Here is a 15844-nt window from a genome sequence, read left to right as displayed (position 1 = left end):
GTGCACAATCACTCTCTATGGTCATTAGCAAGTTACTGAAGCTGCCAAACAACTCGAGTGATTCACTCTCTGTTTGAGTTGCAATCTATGGTCAACCAGTGGCAGTTGAGGGTATAACTGGGCATATGGGGCATTCAGTGCTATGAATGGAAACGGTGAAGAACTTGTGGAAATGTGTGCTGAAAAAAGACTAGTAACTGGGAATACTTGATATGAAAAGAGAGAAATACACAAATACAGTAAATACATATGATTAGGAGAAATGGTCAATGGGCATCATTAGGTTACACAATGACTGATAAGCGAGTAAAAGAGACGTTTGGATGTAAAAGTGTTAAGTGGCAGCTGATGGGATATCTGATCACTATATTGTACAGGCAAGGGTGAAGATTTGTACAGTTTTTCAAAAAAGAGGAAACAATATAGGGAGGTAGAGAGAGGTGATATTAAGTGAGTTTGGAAAGAAGACTTGTATCATGAAATACCAGCAGAGATTGAGTGTAGAACAGCGAAAGGTGCGAGGAAATGAAGAGGTTGAAACAAAAATGGGCAAATGAGAGTGGGGTGAACAAGTATCACTAAACTTGAGGGAGAATATGTTGCTTTGAAGATGGGTGATAATGTGCAAGAACAAAAAAAAGGAAAACTGGTGAAGGGGCAAAAGGGGAAGTGGTAACAAGTATTGATGAAATGAGGAGGAGATGGAGTGAGTATTTTGAAGGATTGTTGAGTGTTTGATAATAGGGTGGCAGATGTAAGGTGTTTTGGTCAGGTGGCATGCAAAGTGAGAGTCATGGAGACTGGTTTGGTGATGAGAGAACATGTGGTGAAAGCCTTAAGATGAAATGTGGCAAGGCAGCTGGAATAGACGGTAATGCGGAGGAAATTATTAAGAAAGAGGGTGACTATGTTGGCAAGGATTTTCAGTGTATGTATGGATCACAATGAGGTGCCTGTGGACTGGCAGAATGCATGTATGGTGCCAATATATAAAGGTAAATGGGATAAAGGTGAATGTTCAAACTACAGAGGTATATACAAGTTTGTTGAGTGTACCTGGTAAGTTGTACGGGAAGGTACTCAATGAGAGGGTGAAGGCTTGTACAGAGCATCAGATTAAAGAAAGTCTGTGAAGAATACTTTGAGAAACAGATTTGTATGTGGGATTTATAGATCTGGAGAAAGCATATAATTAGGGTAATAAAGATGGCTTGTGGAAGGTCTTGAGACTAAACAGTGTGGGAGAAAAGACACTAGAACACTAAAATGATTTTATCAAGGGTGTACAGCATGAGTAAGAAGAAAGGAGAGTAAATGGTTCTAAGTGAAAGATGGTCTGTGACAGAGGGGCAGGAATGCAGTCTGTGAGGGACAAGACGGCCTGGGTAGCGTGTCAGTAGTCTGCTGATGATGCAGCATTGGTGGCAAATTTGAGTGAGAAACTGCAAAAGTTGGTGAAAGAGTTTGGAAAAGTGTGTGAAAGGAGGAAGTTGAGAGTATGCAAGTCAGCAAGTTTATTAACTTTAGCAGGGTAAAATGGTCAGGGGGTTAGTTTGAATGGAGAAAACTTGGAGGAAGTGAAGTGTTTAAAACCTTGGAGTGAACATGGCAGCAAATGGACCATGGACACAGAAGTGAGTCATGGGATGGATTGGGGGCAAAACCTCTAGGAGCAATGAAGAATGTGTGGAGAGAACGTTACCTGTGAGGGAAAAAATGGATATGTCTGAGGGGACAATAGTCCCAACATTATCAGATGAGGCATGGTTTATGGATAAGGCAGTGCAGAGGACGTTAGATGAGTTGGAAATGTTCAGGGTATGAGGTGGTTTTATCATTAAGTAATGATGGGTGACAGAGAGGTGTGGTAAAAAAAATAAATAAACAAATAAGTGTGGTTAATAAGCTGAAAAGGGTGTGCTGGAATGGTTTGAAAATATGGAGAGGCATGAGGAAAGGTTGACAAAAAGGATATATTTGTAAAAAGTGGAGGGAACAAGGAGAACATGGAGACCAAATAGGAGATGGAAAGATGGAATGAAAAGATTACAAGTGACTGGGGCTTGAAGATGCAGGAGGGTGAAAGGCATGCACGAGATAGAGTGAACTGGAACAGTGAAAGGCAAGCACGGGATAGAGTGCATTGGAAAAAATGTGGTATACTGGGGTCAACTTGGCGTCAATGGACTGAACCATGGCACGCGAAGCATCTGGGGTAATTCACAGAAAGGTCTGTGGTGATTGGCTGTGGATAGGGAGCTGTGGTTTTATAACACTGCACATGACAGCTAGAGAATGTATGTGAGAGGATGCGACCTTTCTTTGTCTGTTTCTGGAGCTACCTCACTTACACACAAAAAGGCAATCAAATATGAAAAATAATAATAATAACAGAACAATAACTGTTAGCTGGTGACAGTGTTGGTGGAAGATCTGAATGGGGAAACTACAGAAGCTGGTGTCTGAGTCTGAGAGATTGTGCAAGAAGTTGGGAGTAAATGTGAATAAATGTAAGGTTATAAGATTTTGCAGAGAAAAGGATGGGTTCTTTAGAGAGAACTTGGAGGAAGTGTAGTGTTTTATATACCTGGGAGTGGATACGGCAGTGCACGGAACCATGGGACCTGAGGCAAGCCATAAGGTGGGCACGGGGGCAAGGGTCTCAGACGCACCAAGGAATGTATGGGAAGAGGTCATTTGCTTTAAAGGCAAAGATGACTCTGGTTGATGATCTAGTAGTTCCATCACTACCATATGGATGCAAAGCATGACCAAAGACAGAAATGTACAGGACAGGGTAAATGTCTAGAAAATAAAATGTTTGCTGATAATATGTGGTGTGACAAGAGTTGATCAAATAAGAAATGACAGAGTAAGAAAGAGGTGTGGTAGTGAGATGATTATGAATGAGAAAGCTACAGTGAGCGCTCTGAAATGGTTTGAACATACGAAGAGGATAAAAGAGGGAGGAAGACCAAGAGAGCATACAAGTCAAAAGCAGAAGGAACAAGGAAAAGGGAGAAACCGAGGAGGTGGACGGATAGAGTGATAAATCCTTTGAGGGCTTGGGCCCACAAGAAGGTGTAAGGCGTACAAGAGATAGAGCTAATTGGATCCATGTGGTTTACAGAGGACAAAGTACTGAACCAGGGTACATAAAGCAGTATGGGGAAATCATGAAAATGTCTTTGGGGCCTGATCATGGATAAGGGGCTCTAGTTTTAGCACATTATGTATGACATCTAGTGAGTGGATGTACGTGAATGGGGCCATTCCTTCATCTGTTGCTGGCACCACCTAACAAATGCAGGCAATGGTGAGCATGCATGAAAAACAATAATAATAAATATCTCTAGGGTTAAGGGAGAAAGAATACTGCCCACATATCTCCTGCATGTCATAAAAGGTAACTATGAGGGATGGGAGCAGAGGAATGGTATTTCTTTCCAAAAGAAGGAACTGAGGAAAGAGCAAAACGAGGAATTTTTTTCATCTTTGGCTAAGTCATCTGTTCTGGACACTAACTTGCTCGCATGGCACGTAATGAATATGCATGAGAGGGAAAAAAATATGATGATTTGATTGATTTGACTGAGAAACTGCAGAAGGTAGTGACTGAGTTTGGATGTGTATGTGAAAGGAGAAAGTTGAAATCAAATGTGAATAAAAGCAAGGTTCCTGGGTTCAGCAGGGTTGAGGGACAAGTTAGTTGGGAGGTAAGTATGAGTGGAGAAAAATTGGAGGAAATGTTCTAAATATCTAGAAGTGGACTTGGCCCAGATGGAACCATGGAAATGGAAGTGAGTCATACGGTGGGGGAGGGGGGTAAAGGTTCTGGGGGCGATGAAGAATGTGTGGAGAGATCATTATCTCAAAATGCAAAAATGGGTATGTTTGAAGGAACAGTAGTTCCATCAATATCGTATGGTTGCATGGCATGGGCTAAAGGTAGGGATGTGTGGAGGAGGGTGGATGTGTTGGAAATGAAATGTCTGAGGACAATATGTGGTGTGAGGTGGTTCGATCAAGTAAGCAACAAAAGGGTAAAAGAGATGTGTGGCTGAGAGAGCAGAAGAGGGCGGATTGAAATGGTCTGGACATATGGAAAGAATGAGTGAGGAAAGGCTGACAAAGAGGATATATGTGTCAGAAGTGGAGGGAAAAAGGGGAGCTGGGAGACAAAATTGGAGACGGAGCAATAGAGTGAAAAAGATTTTGAGCAATCAAGGTCAAAACATGCAGGAGGGTGAAAGTCATGCACAGAATTGAGTAAACCATGGAAAGGTCTGTGGGGCCTGAATGTGGATAGGAAGTTGTGGTTTTGGTGCATTACATATGACAGCTCATGTATGGATGTGAGTGGATGTGGCCTTTCTTCATGTTTCCTGGCACTACTTCCGTAATGCACGAGATGGTGATGCCGTTTCCTGTGGGGCAGGGTGGTGCCAGATATCGATGAGGGTGAGCAAGTAAACATGTACATACTTGCATGAGTATATATATATATATATATATATATATTCTTTTTTTTTTTTTTTTGCTTTGTCGCTGTCTCCCGCGTTTGCGAGGTAGTGCAAGGAAACAGATGAAAGAAATGGCCCAACCCCATCCATACACATGTATATACATACGTCCACACACACAAATATACATACCTACACAGCTTTCCATGGTTTACCCCAGACGCTTCACATGCCCTGATTCAATCCACTGACAGCACATCAACCCCAGAATACCACATCGATCCAATTCACTCTATTCCTTGCCCTCCTTTCACCCTCCTGCATGTTCAGGCCCCGATCACACAAAATGTTTTTCACTCCATCTTTCCACCTCCAATTTGGTCTCCCACTTCTCCTCGTTCCCTCCACCTCCAACACATATATCCTCTTGGTCAATCTTTCCTCACTCATTCTCTCCATGTGCCCAAATCATTTCAAAACACCCTCTTCTGCTCTCTCAACCACACTCTTTTTATTTCCACACATCTCTCTTACCCTTACGTTACTTACTCGATCAAACCACCTCACACCACACATTGTCCTCAAACATCTCATTTCCAGCACATCCATCCTCCTGCACACAACTCTATCCATAGCCCACGCCTCGCAACCATACAACATTGTTGGAACCACTATTCCTTCAAACATACCCATTTTCGCTTTCCGAGATAATGTTCTCGACTTCCACACATTCTTCAAGGCTCCCAGGATTTTTGCCCCCTCCCCCACCCTATGATCCACTTCCGCTTCCACGGTTCCATCTGCTGCCAGATCCACTCCCAGATATCTAAAAGACTTTACTTCCTCCAGTTTTTCTCCATTAAAACTTACCTCCCAATTGACTTGACCCTCAACCCTACTTTACCTAATTACCTTGCTCTTATTCACATTTACTCTTAACTTTCTTCTTTCACACACTTTACCAAACTCAGTCTCCAGCTTCTGCAGTTTCTCACATGAATCAGCCACCAGCGCTGTATCATCAGCGAACAACAACTGACTCACTTCCCAAGCTCTCTCATCCCCAACAGACTTCATACTTGCCCCTCTTTCCAAAACTCTTGCATTCACCTCCCTAACAACCCCATCCATAAACAAATTAAACAACCATGGAGACATCACACACCCCTGCCGCAAACCTACACTCACTGAGAACCAATCACTTTCCTCTCTTCCTACACGTACACATGCCTTACATCCTCGATAAAAACTTTTCACTGCTTCTAACAACTTGCCTCCCACACCATATATTCTTAATACCTTCCACAGAGCATCTCTATCAACTCTATCATATGCCTTCTCCAGATCCATAAATGCTACATACAAATCCATTTGCTTTTCTAAGTATTTCTCACATACATTCTTCAAAGCAAACACCTGATCCACACATCCTCTACCACTTCTGAAACCACACTGCTCTTCCCCAATCTGATGCTCTGTACATGCCTTCACCCTCTCAATCAATACCCTCCCATATAATTTACCAGGAATACTCAACAAACTTATACCTCTGTAATTTGAGCACTCACTCTTATCCCCTTTGCCTTTGTACAATGGCACTATGCACGCATTCCGCCAATCCTCAGGCACCTCACCATGAGTCATACATACATTAAATAACCTTACCAACCAGTCAATAATACAGTCACCCCCTTTTATAATAAATTCCACTGCAATACCATCCAAACCTGCTGCCTTGCCGGCTTTCATCTTCCGCAAAGCTTTTCCTACCTCTTCTCTGTTTACCAAATCATTTTCCCTAACCCTCTCACTTTGCACACCACCTCGACCAAAACACCCTATATCTGCCACTCTATCATCAAACACATTCAACAAACCTTCAAAATACTCACTCCATCTCCTCACATCACCGTTACTTGTTATCACCTCCCCATTTGCGCCCTTCACTGAAGTTCCCATTTGCTCCCTTGTCTTACGCACTTTATTTACCTCCTTCCAGAACATCTTTTTATTCTCCCTAAAATTTAATGATACTCTCTCACCCCAACTCTCATTTGCCCTCTTTTTCACCTCTTGCACCTTTCTCTTGACCTCCTGTCTCTTTCTTTTATACATCTCCCACTCAATTGCATTTTTTCCCTGCAAAAATCGTCCAAATGCCTCTCTCGTCTCTTTCACTAATAATCTTACTTCTTCATCCCACCACTCACTACCCTTTCTAATCAACCCACCTCCCACTCTTCTCATGCCACAAGCATCTTTTGTGCAATCCATCACTGATTCCCTAAATACATCCCATTCCTACCCCACTCCCCTTACTTCCATTGTTCTCACCTTTTTCCATTCTGTACTCAGTTTCTCCTGGTACTTCCTCACACAAGTCTCCTTCTCAAGCTCACTTACTCTCACCACCCTCTTCACCCCAACATTCACTCTTCTTTTCTGAAAACCCATACAAATCTTCACCTTAGCCTCCACAAGATAATGATCAGACATCCCTCCAGTTGCACCTCTCAGCACATTAACATCCAAAAGTCTCTCTTTCGCGCGCCTGTCAATTAACACGTAATCCAATAACGCTCTCTGGTCATCTCTCCTACTTACATACGTATTCTTATGTATATCTCGCTTTTTAAACCAGGTATTTCCAATCACCAGTCCTTTTTCAGCACATAAATCTACAAGCTCTTCACCATTTCCATTTACAACACTGAACACCCCATGTATACCAATTATTCCCTCAACTGCCACATTACTCACCTTTGCATTCAAATCACCCATCACTATAACCCGGTCTCGTGCATCAAAACCACTAACACACTCATTCAGCTGCTCCCAAAACACTTGCCTCTCATTATCTTTCTTCTCATGCCCAGGTGCATATGCACCAATAATCACCCATCTCTCTCCATCAACTTTCATATATATATATATATATATATATATATATATACATATATATATATATATATATATATATATATATATATATATATATATATATATATATATGAAAGAAGAAAGTTAAGAGTAAATGTGAATAACAGCAAGGTTATTAGGTACAGTAGGGTTGAGGGTCAAGTCAATTGGGAGGTGAGTTTGAATGGAGAAAAACTGGAGGAAGTGAAGTGTTTTAGATATCTGGGAGTGGATCTGGCAGCGGATGGAACCATGGAAGCGGAAGTGGATCATAGGGTGGGGGAGGGGGCGAAAATTCTGGGAGCCTTGAAGAATGTGTGGAAGTCGAGAACATTACCTCGGAAAGCAAAAATGGGTATGTTTGAAGGAATAGTGGTTCCAACAATGTTGTATGGTTGCGAGGCGTGGGCTATGGATAGAGTTGTGCGCAGGAGGATGGATGTGCTGGAAATGAGATGTTTGAGGACAATGTGTGGTGTGAGGTGGTTTGATCGAGTAAGTAACGTAAGGGTAAGAGAGATGTGTGGAAATAAAAAGAGCGTGGTTGAGAGAGCAGAAGAGGGTGTTTTGAAATGGTTTGGGCACATGGAGAGAATGAGTGAGGAAAGATTGACCAAGAGGATATAAGTGTCGGAGGTGGAGGGAACGAGGAGAAGAGGGAGACCAAATTGGAGGTGGAAAGATGGAGTGAAAAAGATTTTGTGTGATCGGGGCCTGAACATGCAGGAGGGTGAAAGGAGGGCAAGGAATAGAGTGAATTGGAGCGATGTGGTATACCGGGGTTGACGTGCTGTCAGTGGATTGAATCAAGGCATGTGAAGCGTCTGGGGTAAACCATGGAAAGCTGTGTAGGTATGTATATTTGCGTGTGTGGACGTATGTATATACATGTGTATGGGGGTGGGTTGGGCCATTCCTTTCGTCTGTTTCCTTGCGCTACCTCGCAAACGCGGGAGACAGCGTCAAAGCAAAAAAAAAAATATATATATATATATATATATATATATATATATATATATACACACATATGTATGTGCATATATGTATATTTATGAGTATGTGAGTCGATATTTCTATATCTGTTTCCTGGAGCTACCTCGCTAACACAGGAAATGGCGATCAAGTACAATAATCATAAAAAATAAAAACATCACATTGGTACAGAAACCAATTAAAAAACAATAACATTTAAATTTAATCACTATGGTTTCACACTTACTTGAGATGATGGAAATCATGGGCTTCGGGAGATGGGAAAAATGGCAAATGATAGCCACTATGAGCATTCAGGATACTGAGAAGAGCAAGGCTAATCCACAGCCAGATAGTTGCCACATGGGAGCCCAACACCAGTGGACCTAGAAACACTGGACTTATGTTGGATACCATGTGTTCCACAGGATGGGCATATAAAGCTGTGATTGCAATAGGACTCTGCCACTCATGATGCATCTTGTGGAAGTGCTTGTACAACAATCGGTGGTGGAAAAGCCTGGGAGACGGTAATCAGATAATGCAAACAGTTAGAACAATTCTACTCTATACTGTACAGAAGAATTTATTACATCTTGATTTATATTCAAACATCATGTGTAATGTAAAATCTATGCTGAAGCCATCAAAGTTCTTGTATATACTCTATGTAAATGTGCAGTGCTATAAATCATTACTCACAAACACTCAAATGAAAAAACTTCAAAGCAAAATGAATTACCTATGGGAATAGTAAAATCCAATTTCTTCAAATAGTATACAGATTATAAGCTCAAACATAACCCAGTGAAATGTGGGTAACTGATGAGAGTGGTCAAATCCTCGGAGTCTCAACAAGTGGAAGAGGAGGACAGAGAACGGATAGCCAATAACTATCTGATTGAAGTTCACCCACAGGATGCACTGCAGAAAAAAAAAAAAACACGTAAGCAGAGGAAATCTATACTATATAAAGATTTTTAGTGCATGTGTCTTGTAGAGTCTTAAGTCCACCATTTTGTGATAAGTGGCCATGGCAGGCATGTGAACAGGTGACCAGGTTGTAGTGTATTTGACCACAAGCACATTGAAAGCACTGTAGTTTCCTGCTTCTTATATGCTATGTTGTTGTTTATTGTTGTGGTGCTAGGGACCTTGAAGTGTGGCCAAAGAATGAAACAATGAAGATAGTTACTTCAAGCTATTGTGTGACCAAATCCCATATTCATTCGAAAAATGCAAGACCAAAGTGTTCATTCAGGATAATGCTCCCTGCCACACTGCCAAATTAGTTGCTGATTGGGTAAAGGATTTTTTCAATGACTGGCCCAAGAATTTACGGGATATGAAATACAATAAAAAACTTGTGGGCACTTACGAAAATGAAATTAGGTTACATGGATAATTTGTCACTACCTAAGCTGGAGGTGTTCATGAAACTGGGCAAAGATGAACCCTTAATGGCTTCTGAATCTTGCTGATTTAGTTCCTGATCATTTCAAGGAGTGTATAAAGATTAAGAAGAAATCAATAATGTACAAGCTGGAGGTGAATACTCAGATTTCATGGTTTTATTTCATGTTCATCCTTGATGGTTGTGCCACCTTGCAGCAACTTCATTGGTGGGCACTGTATAATTTTACAACGTAGTCAAGTTATTCCCAAAAATGCCTAGGCAGCGCTAAAATGATGTCATACTCCCCATAACATCTTCATGGTGACTGAGCAGCTGAGCTGATAAAATAGGAGTGAAGGATGTGGAAACACTATCCGAGATGCTATATGTTGCTTCCCAAAACCCCTCCGCACCCAGGTAGTTCAAAACCAAGAAATTATATGTAACATGGCTGTAGGGAACCAATACTGAAATAGCACATTATATATGAAATTGGCCACAGTTAATGGGTTAAACTACTAGAAAAACAGATTTCACAGAGTTGGAAATGAGACTAAGCAAGGAGTTAATGGGTTAAAATCAGGCTCTTTTCATAACCACCATTTGTGACATTACTCGAATAAGTTCTTAAGAACAAAGATATTATTGATATGTCTATCAAGAATTCTAATATGTCTAACGAGAATTCTAATCCTGTGCTTCAGCTACGACAATTCTTTCAAAAATTTACCAATTTCATCCTTCCCCATATGCTGATGCAACTTCCTTACTGTTTATTCAATCATGGTTCATAATGTGCTTGTTTTCTTCAACAATATGAATATGTTAAGAAATTTATGTTGAGTAACCTAAAGCATAAGCACAGTAATGCTGTCTGAAAGCAACAGCTCATTATTTGTGAATTCCTTGTAACTACATACCTTAAACAGTTTCCAAGGTGCAACAGGTTCATTGGTACCAGGCTGGATTTTGTACGGTCTTAAAAAAGCAGGTTTATTTGTTACATCCATAAAAACGTAGATAATCCCAAATGACCAATATACAATGTACGATACAAATATGGTACCTGAAAGAGTAATAAAGTGCAATCTTGAAGCCATAGCCTGCAATATACAAGAACTAGAAGCCAGTTTTATGCCACAGTGTACTGCAATACCATTAAATTAAATTCAAAATTATATTAATTTCCATAACTTACACTATCACCAGCAAACAAACTTATAAAAGGTGAGACATATCTAAGCAATTTCAATATTCAAAATGAAATAAATGCATATAATTGACTTCTTTTGCAGTACAACTGAATCACGACTAATTATGTAGAATGTTTAATATTAGACAATCACTCGGCTTTGATGTCCATAACTCACCATATACCATGAAAAAGTAAGGGTCATCGCCAAAGGTATAGAGAATCTTATCCCACTGGTTTTGCCAAAAGTTACCAGATGCCCCCCAGAAGTGCTGCAAGTGGCTGAAAGATAACAGAAATTACCAACACACCAAGAATGAACAAAACTGAAAAACAATATCAAAACCATTGGTTGGTAACTAAAGAGGGTGAATCCATGTTGTGTACACAATAATTCTAATCAGTTCTGTACATATGGTATTATACGGCTGGGCATCAACATGTTTTGTGCCTGTAGCACCTTAAATCTGAACCCCAAATCTGAGATATCATGGCCCAAAACCTATCAATGCAGTTACTAGAGAAATTTGTAGTCAATGTTTTCAATATGCTAAAGTGACCTGCACCTTCCTTATATTTTTAGAAAAAAAAATCCTGGACAAGTTGATAAATTCAAGAAGAACATAGGAATGCATTAGGAGGAGCAAGGCGAGCATTTCCACTAGTATATACCGGACTTTGAACACCACTACCAAGGAGCATATAACAAGAACATAATGGGATACAATATTTGGAGTCTGATTTGTGAATGTGATTTTATGATACAATCGTAAATCTTGAAAAACTACTCACTTCTAAATCATTTGTGATCACTTTTGTTTAACATGTTGATTTTGATTTATATGTTGTTTTCATGACTTTATGAGAATAAAAATATGCAAATTCACCCATTGTCCAATTGGAAATAGGTAAATTTCAAAGTCTCACTGTCCTAGTCACAAATGCAAAGACTGAAGGGAATAATAGCCTTTTTCTCTACTGTTTATGCATAAGCAATTAGGAAACAATGCTTACTACCCAGAAACAAAAATTGTGCTACAAAGTGTAATTATCACCTCTACGTGATACTATGACTTTACATGATCCTTTGGTAACTTATCTAAATGAATACAAATAACAATGCAAATCATCCCACATATTCCCTGCATGTCATAAAAGGCAACTAAAAGGGGAGGGAGCAGGGGGCTGAAAATCCTCCCCTCCCATTTTCAATTTTCCAAAGAAGGAACAAAGAAGGGGGCCAAGTGAGGATATTCCCTCTAAGGCTCAGTCCTCTGTTCTTAACTCTACCTCGCTAATGCGGTAAATGGCAAATATGCATGAAAAAAATATGCAAATATTTGTTCATATCTTACTATGTGAGACTGTTCTGAAGTGCTATAAAGATAATGGTGGTGGAGCCAATGATGAAAAAGGCCTTCTTCAGCGAAGACCACAGATCCGCAGCAGAGTGTGATGACTGATGAGGCACCAATCCCTGGTCCCCCTGGTAAGTCTCTGCTTCCGCCATGTTTCCTGTGGAAGACACACATGATTTACTGTTACACTTAATTATCTTTGTCACCCACCATGCCTATTCTTGCATTATGAACATGTCTCTTACAGAACCTCCTCCATTAACCAAGTTTAAAATATGGATATTTACTTTTCATTCATCCATATCAATTATGCTCTCAAAGACTTCTTCACTGGTCTCCCACCTCATCTCATCCAAATACGGGTTGTCATTAGGTTTTCCATTTGCAAATTAACGGGGAAAGTCAAGAAAGCAAGCCATGGATGAGTCTGATTATCTTTCAAATGATGTTGCACACATTCAAAGTATGTTTCTTATTCCTTTAGTATCACACAGACTACTCTTTCAAATTTTATTACTGGACATTTGTACATTTTCATCTGATATCACTAATGTCCTCCAAAAAATTATCCCCTCCTAGATAATTATTTATCTTCTTCACCGAGATGCCTCTGAATTCAAAATATTACTTTTTATGTCCCATTTGTTGCCCAGAAAGCCTCTAAGGTGGATGGCAACAAATGGCATACGAACTGACAGCTCATGACAAACACCAAAAACCCCTGATTAGCAATGGTTCCTAGAAAACTCATCATTAAATGATCTGTCACTAAACAAACATATTATAAAAGAAGGGGTGTTACATTCCAAAACAAAAATCTTCTCTACCTAGCTTTTAAGCATAGAATATATCTGGAACAACTTTGCCTTAGTACTTATTAACTTCAGATGATATCTAACAGAAACTTATCAGAAAATGTGGCGATGAAGGCTTGAGGTGACACAGTGAGGGTCACTGGGTGGTGACAGGAAGGGAACTAGGGTTATCATTATCACCCCTTGAATTATCTGATTCCAACTATCACTTTCAATGGAGAAGGTGGAAGTCTTCCAAGGTCACTGGTACAGTCTTTCAATGCCAGGTGTGTGACATAACTCTTTGTATATCCCCTTTCAGTTAAACGCAACATATGTAAAGCCTCAACAGACAACCAGAGTCTTTTCAAGGTTGGAATCCATAACATCAAAAGCCAGAATTCTTTGGTTTCCTTACAGTGGCCAAAGCCGGGTAAGTAAGATCTATGGACATGCATCTCTGATCATCACCATCATTGACACCTTAAACCTTACACGGTATTCACTTGCAAACGCTGACATTTCAAGTTCACAATGTCAGTTAAGTCATGTGAGTACATTATCATCAAGGAGTGGCAATTTGTGCACCTAGTTTTCATGCTAAGACAAATAACTCAAAAGTAGGCAGAGTACCAAAAATCTGGGGAAATATATGGTTGGAGAGCTTCAGTACATAAAACCTGTCTAAAAATCAACTGAACTGATGAAAACCTGACTGATAATATAATTTCACTTTAAGGGTCCTACAGGAATAGCTCAGGAAGCTGATTAATATATATATAGCAATGGACTCCTTACACAACGCAAAAGTAATGTAAATTGTAGCTGCATGACTTGGAGAATTGTCTTTTATCTAAATTAATCAATATGTGATAATAAGGAGGTGTATGAACACTAAGGATAATGTGCACTTCATTCACACAAAGAAACATAAAGAAACACTCATAGAAAACAACAGGACCTATGGAAACTTTCACATACAACCAAGTTCAGAACAGAAATATACTAACATTAACTGTGATGCTAAGGACTGCATGGGATAGTAATGTCAGGGAGAGAATGCAATTTGATTAACATTTTCTCTAAGACATGGGGAGTACATGGGAAGTACTCTTTCTCCCCTATCCCCAAGGATATATACATACATATACATATTAATATTTCCCCTTTTAAAAAGTTAGAATACAAGGAGGGGAGGGTTTCTAGCCCCCCCGCTCCCGTCCCCTTTAGTCACCTATGATACGAGGGGAATACGTGGGAAGTATTCTTTCTCCCCTATCCCCAGCATTATAGATAGGGTTGTGCGGAGGAGGGTGGATGTGTTGGAAATGAGATGTTTGAGGACAATATATGGTGTGAGGTGGTTTGATCGAGTAAGTAATGAAAGGGTAAGAGAGATGTGTGGTAATAAAAAGAGTGTGGCTGAGAGAGCAGAATAAGGTGTATTGAAATGGTTTAGTCACATGGAGAGAATGAGTGAGGAAAGATTGACAAAGAGGATATATGTGTCAGAGGTGGAGGGAACGAGAAGTGGGAAACCAAATTGGAGGTGGAAGGATGGAGTGAAGAAGATTTTGAGCAATCAGGGCCTGAACATGCAGGAGGGTGAAAGGCATGCAAGGAATAGAGTAAATTGAAATGATGTGGTATACTGGGGTTAACGTGCTGTCAATGGATTGAACCAGGGCATGTGAAAGGTCCAGGGTAAACCATGAAAAGTTTTGTGGGGCCTGATGTGGAAAGGGAGCTGTGGTTTCGGTGCATTACACATGACAGCTAGAGACTGAGTGTGAACGAATGTGGCCTTTGTTGTCTTTTCCTAGTGCTACCTCACACATGGGGGGGAGGGGGGGTGTCATTTCATGTGTGGCAAGGTGGCGACAGGAATGAATAAAGGCAGCAAGTATGAATTATGTACATGTGTACATATGTATATGTCTGTGTATGTGTATATATGTATACATTGAAATGTATAGGTATGTATATGTGCATGTGCATGTGTATGTGGGTGGGTTGGGCCATTCTTTTGTCTGTTTCCTTGCGCTACCTCGCTAACACGGGAGGCAGTGACAAAGTATAATAAATAGATATAAATAAATACATATCAGTATATACACTTGTACATATTCATCCTTGCTAGCCTTCATCTATTTCCAGTGACACCTCACCCCACAGGAATCAGCAGTGCCACCCCCTGCATCAGTATCGTAGCATCAGGAAAACAGACAAAAAAGGTCACACTCATCACACTCTGTCTCCAGCTGTCAGGTGTAATGTACCGAAACCACAACAGACTTTTCCATGGTATACCCCAGATGATTCACATGTCCTGGTTCAGTCCACTGACAGCACGTTGACCTCAGTATACTACATCGTTCCAATACACTCTATTCCTTGCACGTCTCTTACCCTCCTGCATGTTTAGGCTCCGACTGCTCAAAATCCTTTTCACTCCAAACTCTCCTCACTCATTCTCTCGATATGTCCAAACCATTTCAAGAAACCCTCTTCTGCTCTCTAAACCACAATCTTTTCATTAACACACATCTCTCTTACCCTTTCATTACTTAATCAAACCACCATATTGTCCTCAAACATTTCATTTCCAACACATCCACCTTCCTCTGCACAAACCTATCTATGGCCCATGCCTCACAACCATATAACCATATAACCTACTATTCCTTCAAACATACTCACTTGTGCTCTCTGAGAAAACATTCTCTCTTTTCACACATTCTTCATCATCC

The 15844-nt window shown here is 40.3% G+C and overlaps 1 protein-coding gene across 4 annotated transcripts in view; it reads right to left on the bottom strand.

Moving 5' to 3' along the window:
• Nucleotides 1-15844, bottom strand: part of LOC139748141 (fatty acid hydroxylase domain-containing protein 2-like) — a 29731-nt gene that overhangs the window by 12510 nt on the left and 1377 nt on the right. For 2 of the 4 annotated variants that reach the window (XM_071660822.1, XM_071660820.1), the window contains exons 2-6: nt 12298-12457; nt 11121-11224; nt 10671-10816; nt 9097-9278; nt 8602-8874 (exon numbers count right to left, since the gene is read on the bottom strand). In XM_071660822.1, the coding sequence (XP_071516923.1) occupies nt 8602-8874; nt 9097-9278; nt 10671-10816; nt 11121-11224; nt 12298-12452 (860 nt within the window). In that variant the 5' untranslated portion in view covers nt 12453-12457. Of the gene's footprint in view, nt 1-8601; nt 8875-9096; nt 9279-10670; nt 10817-11120; nt 11225-12297; nt 12458-13127; nt 13270-15844 lie in introns of those variants that run through there. The other 2 variants (XM_071660821.1, XM_071660823.1) reach the window with 2 other exon arrangements.

Source organism: Panulirus ornatus, chromosome 72 (assembly GCF_036320965.1).
Source record: "Panulirus ornatus isolate Po-2019 chromosome 72, ASM3632096v1, whole genome shotgun sequence".
NCBI lineage: Eukaryota > Metazoa > Arthropoda > Malacostraca > Decapoda > Palinuridae > Panulirus > Panulirus ornatus.
The sequence above is the reverse complement of the archived record's forward strand: the minus strand, read 5'-3'. Positions and strand labels throughout refer to the sequence as shown.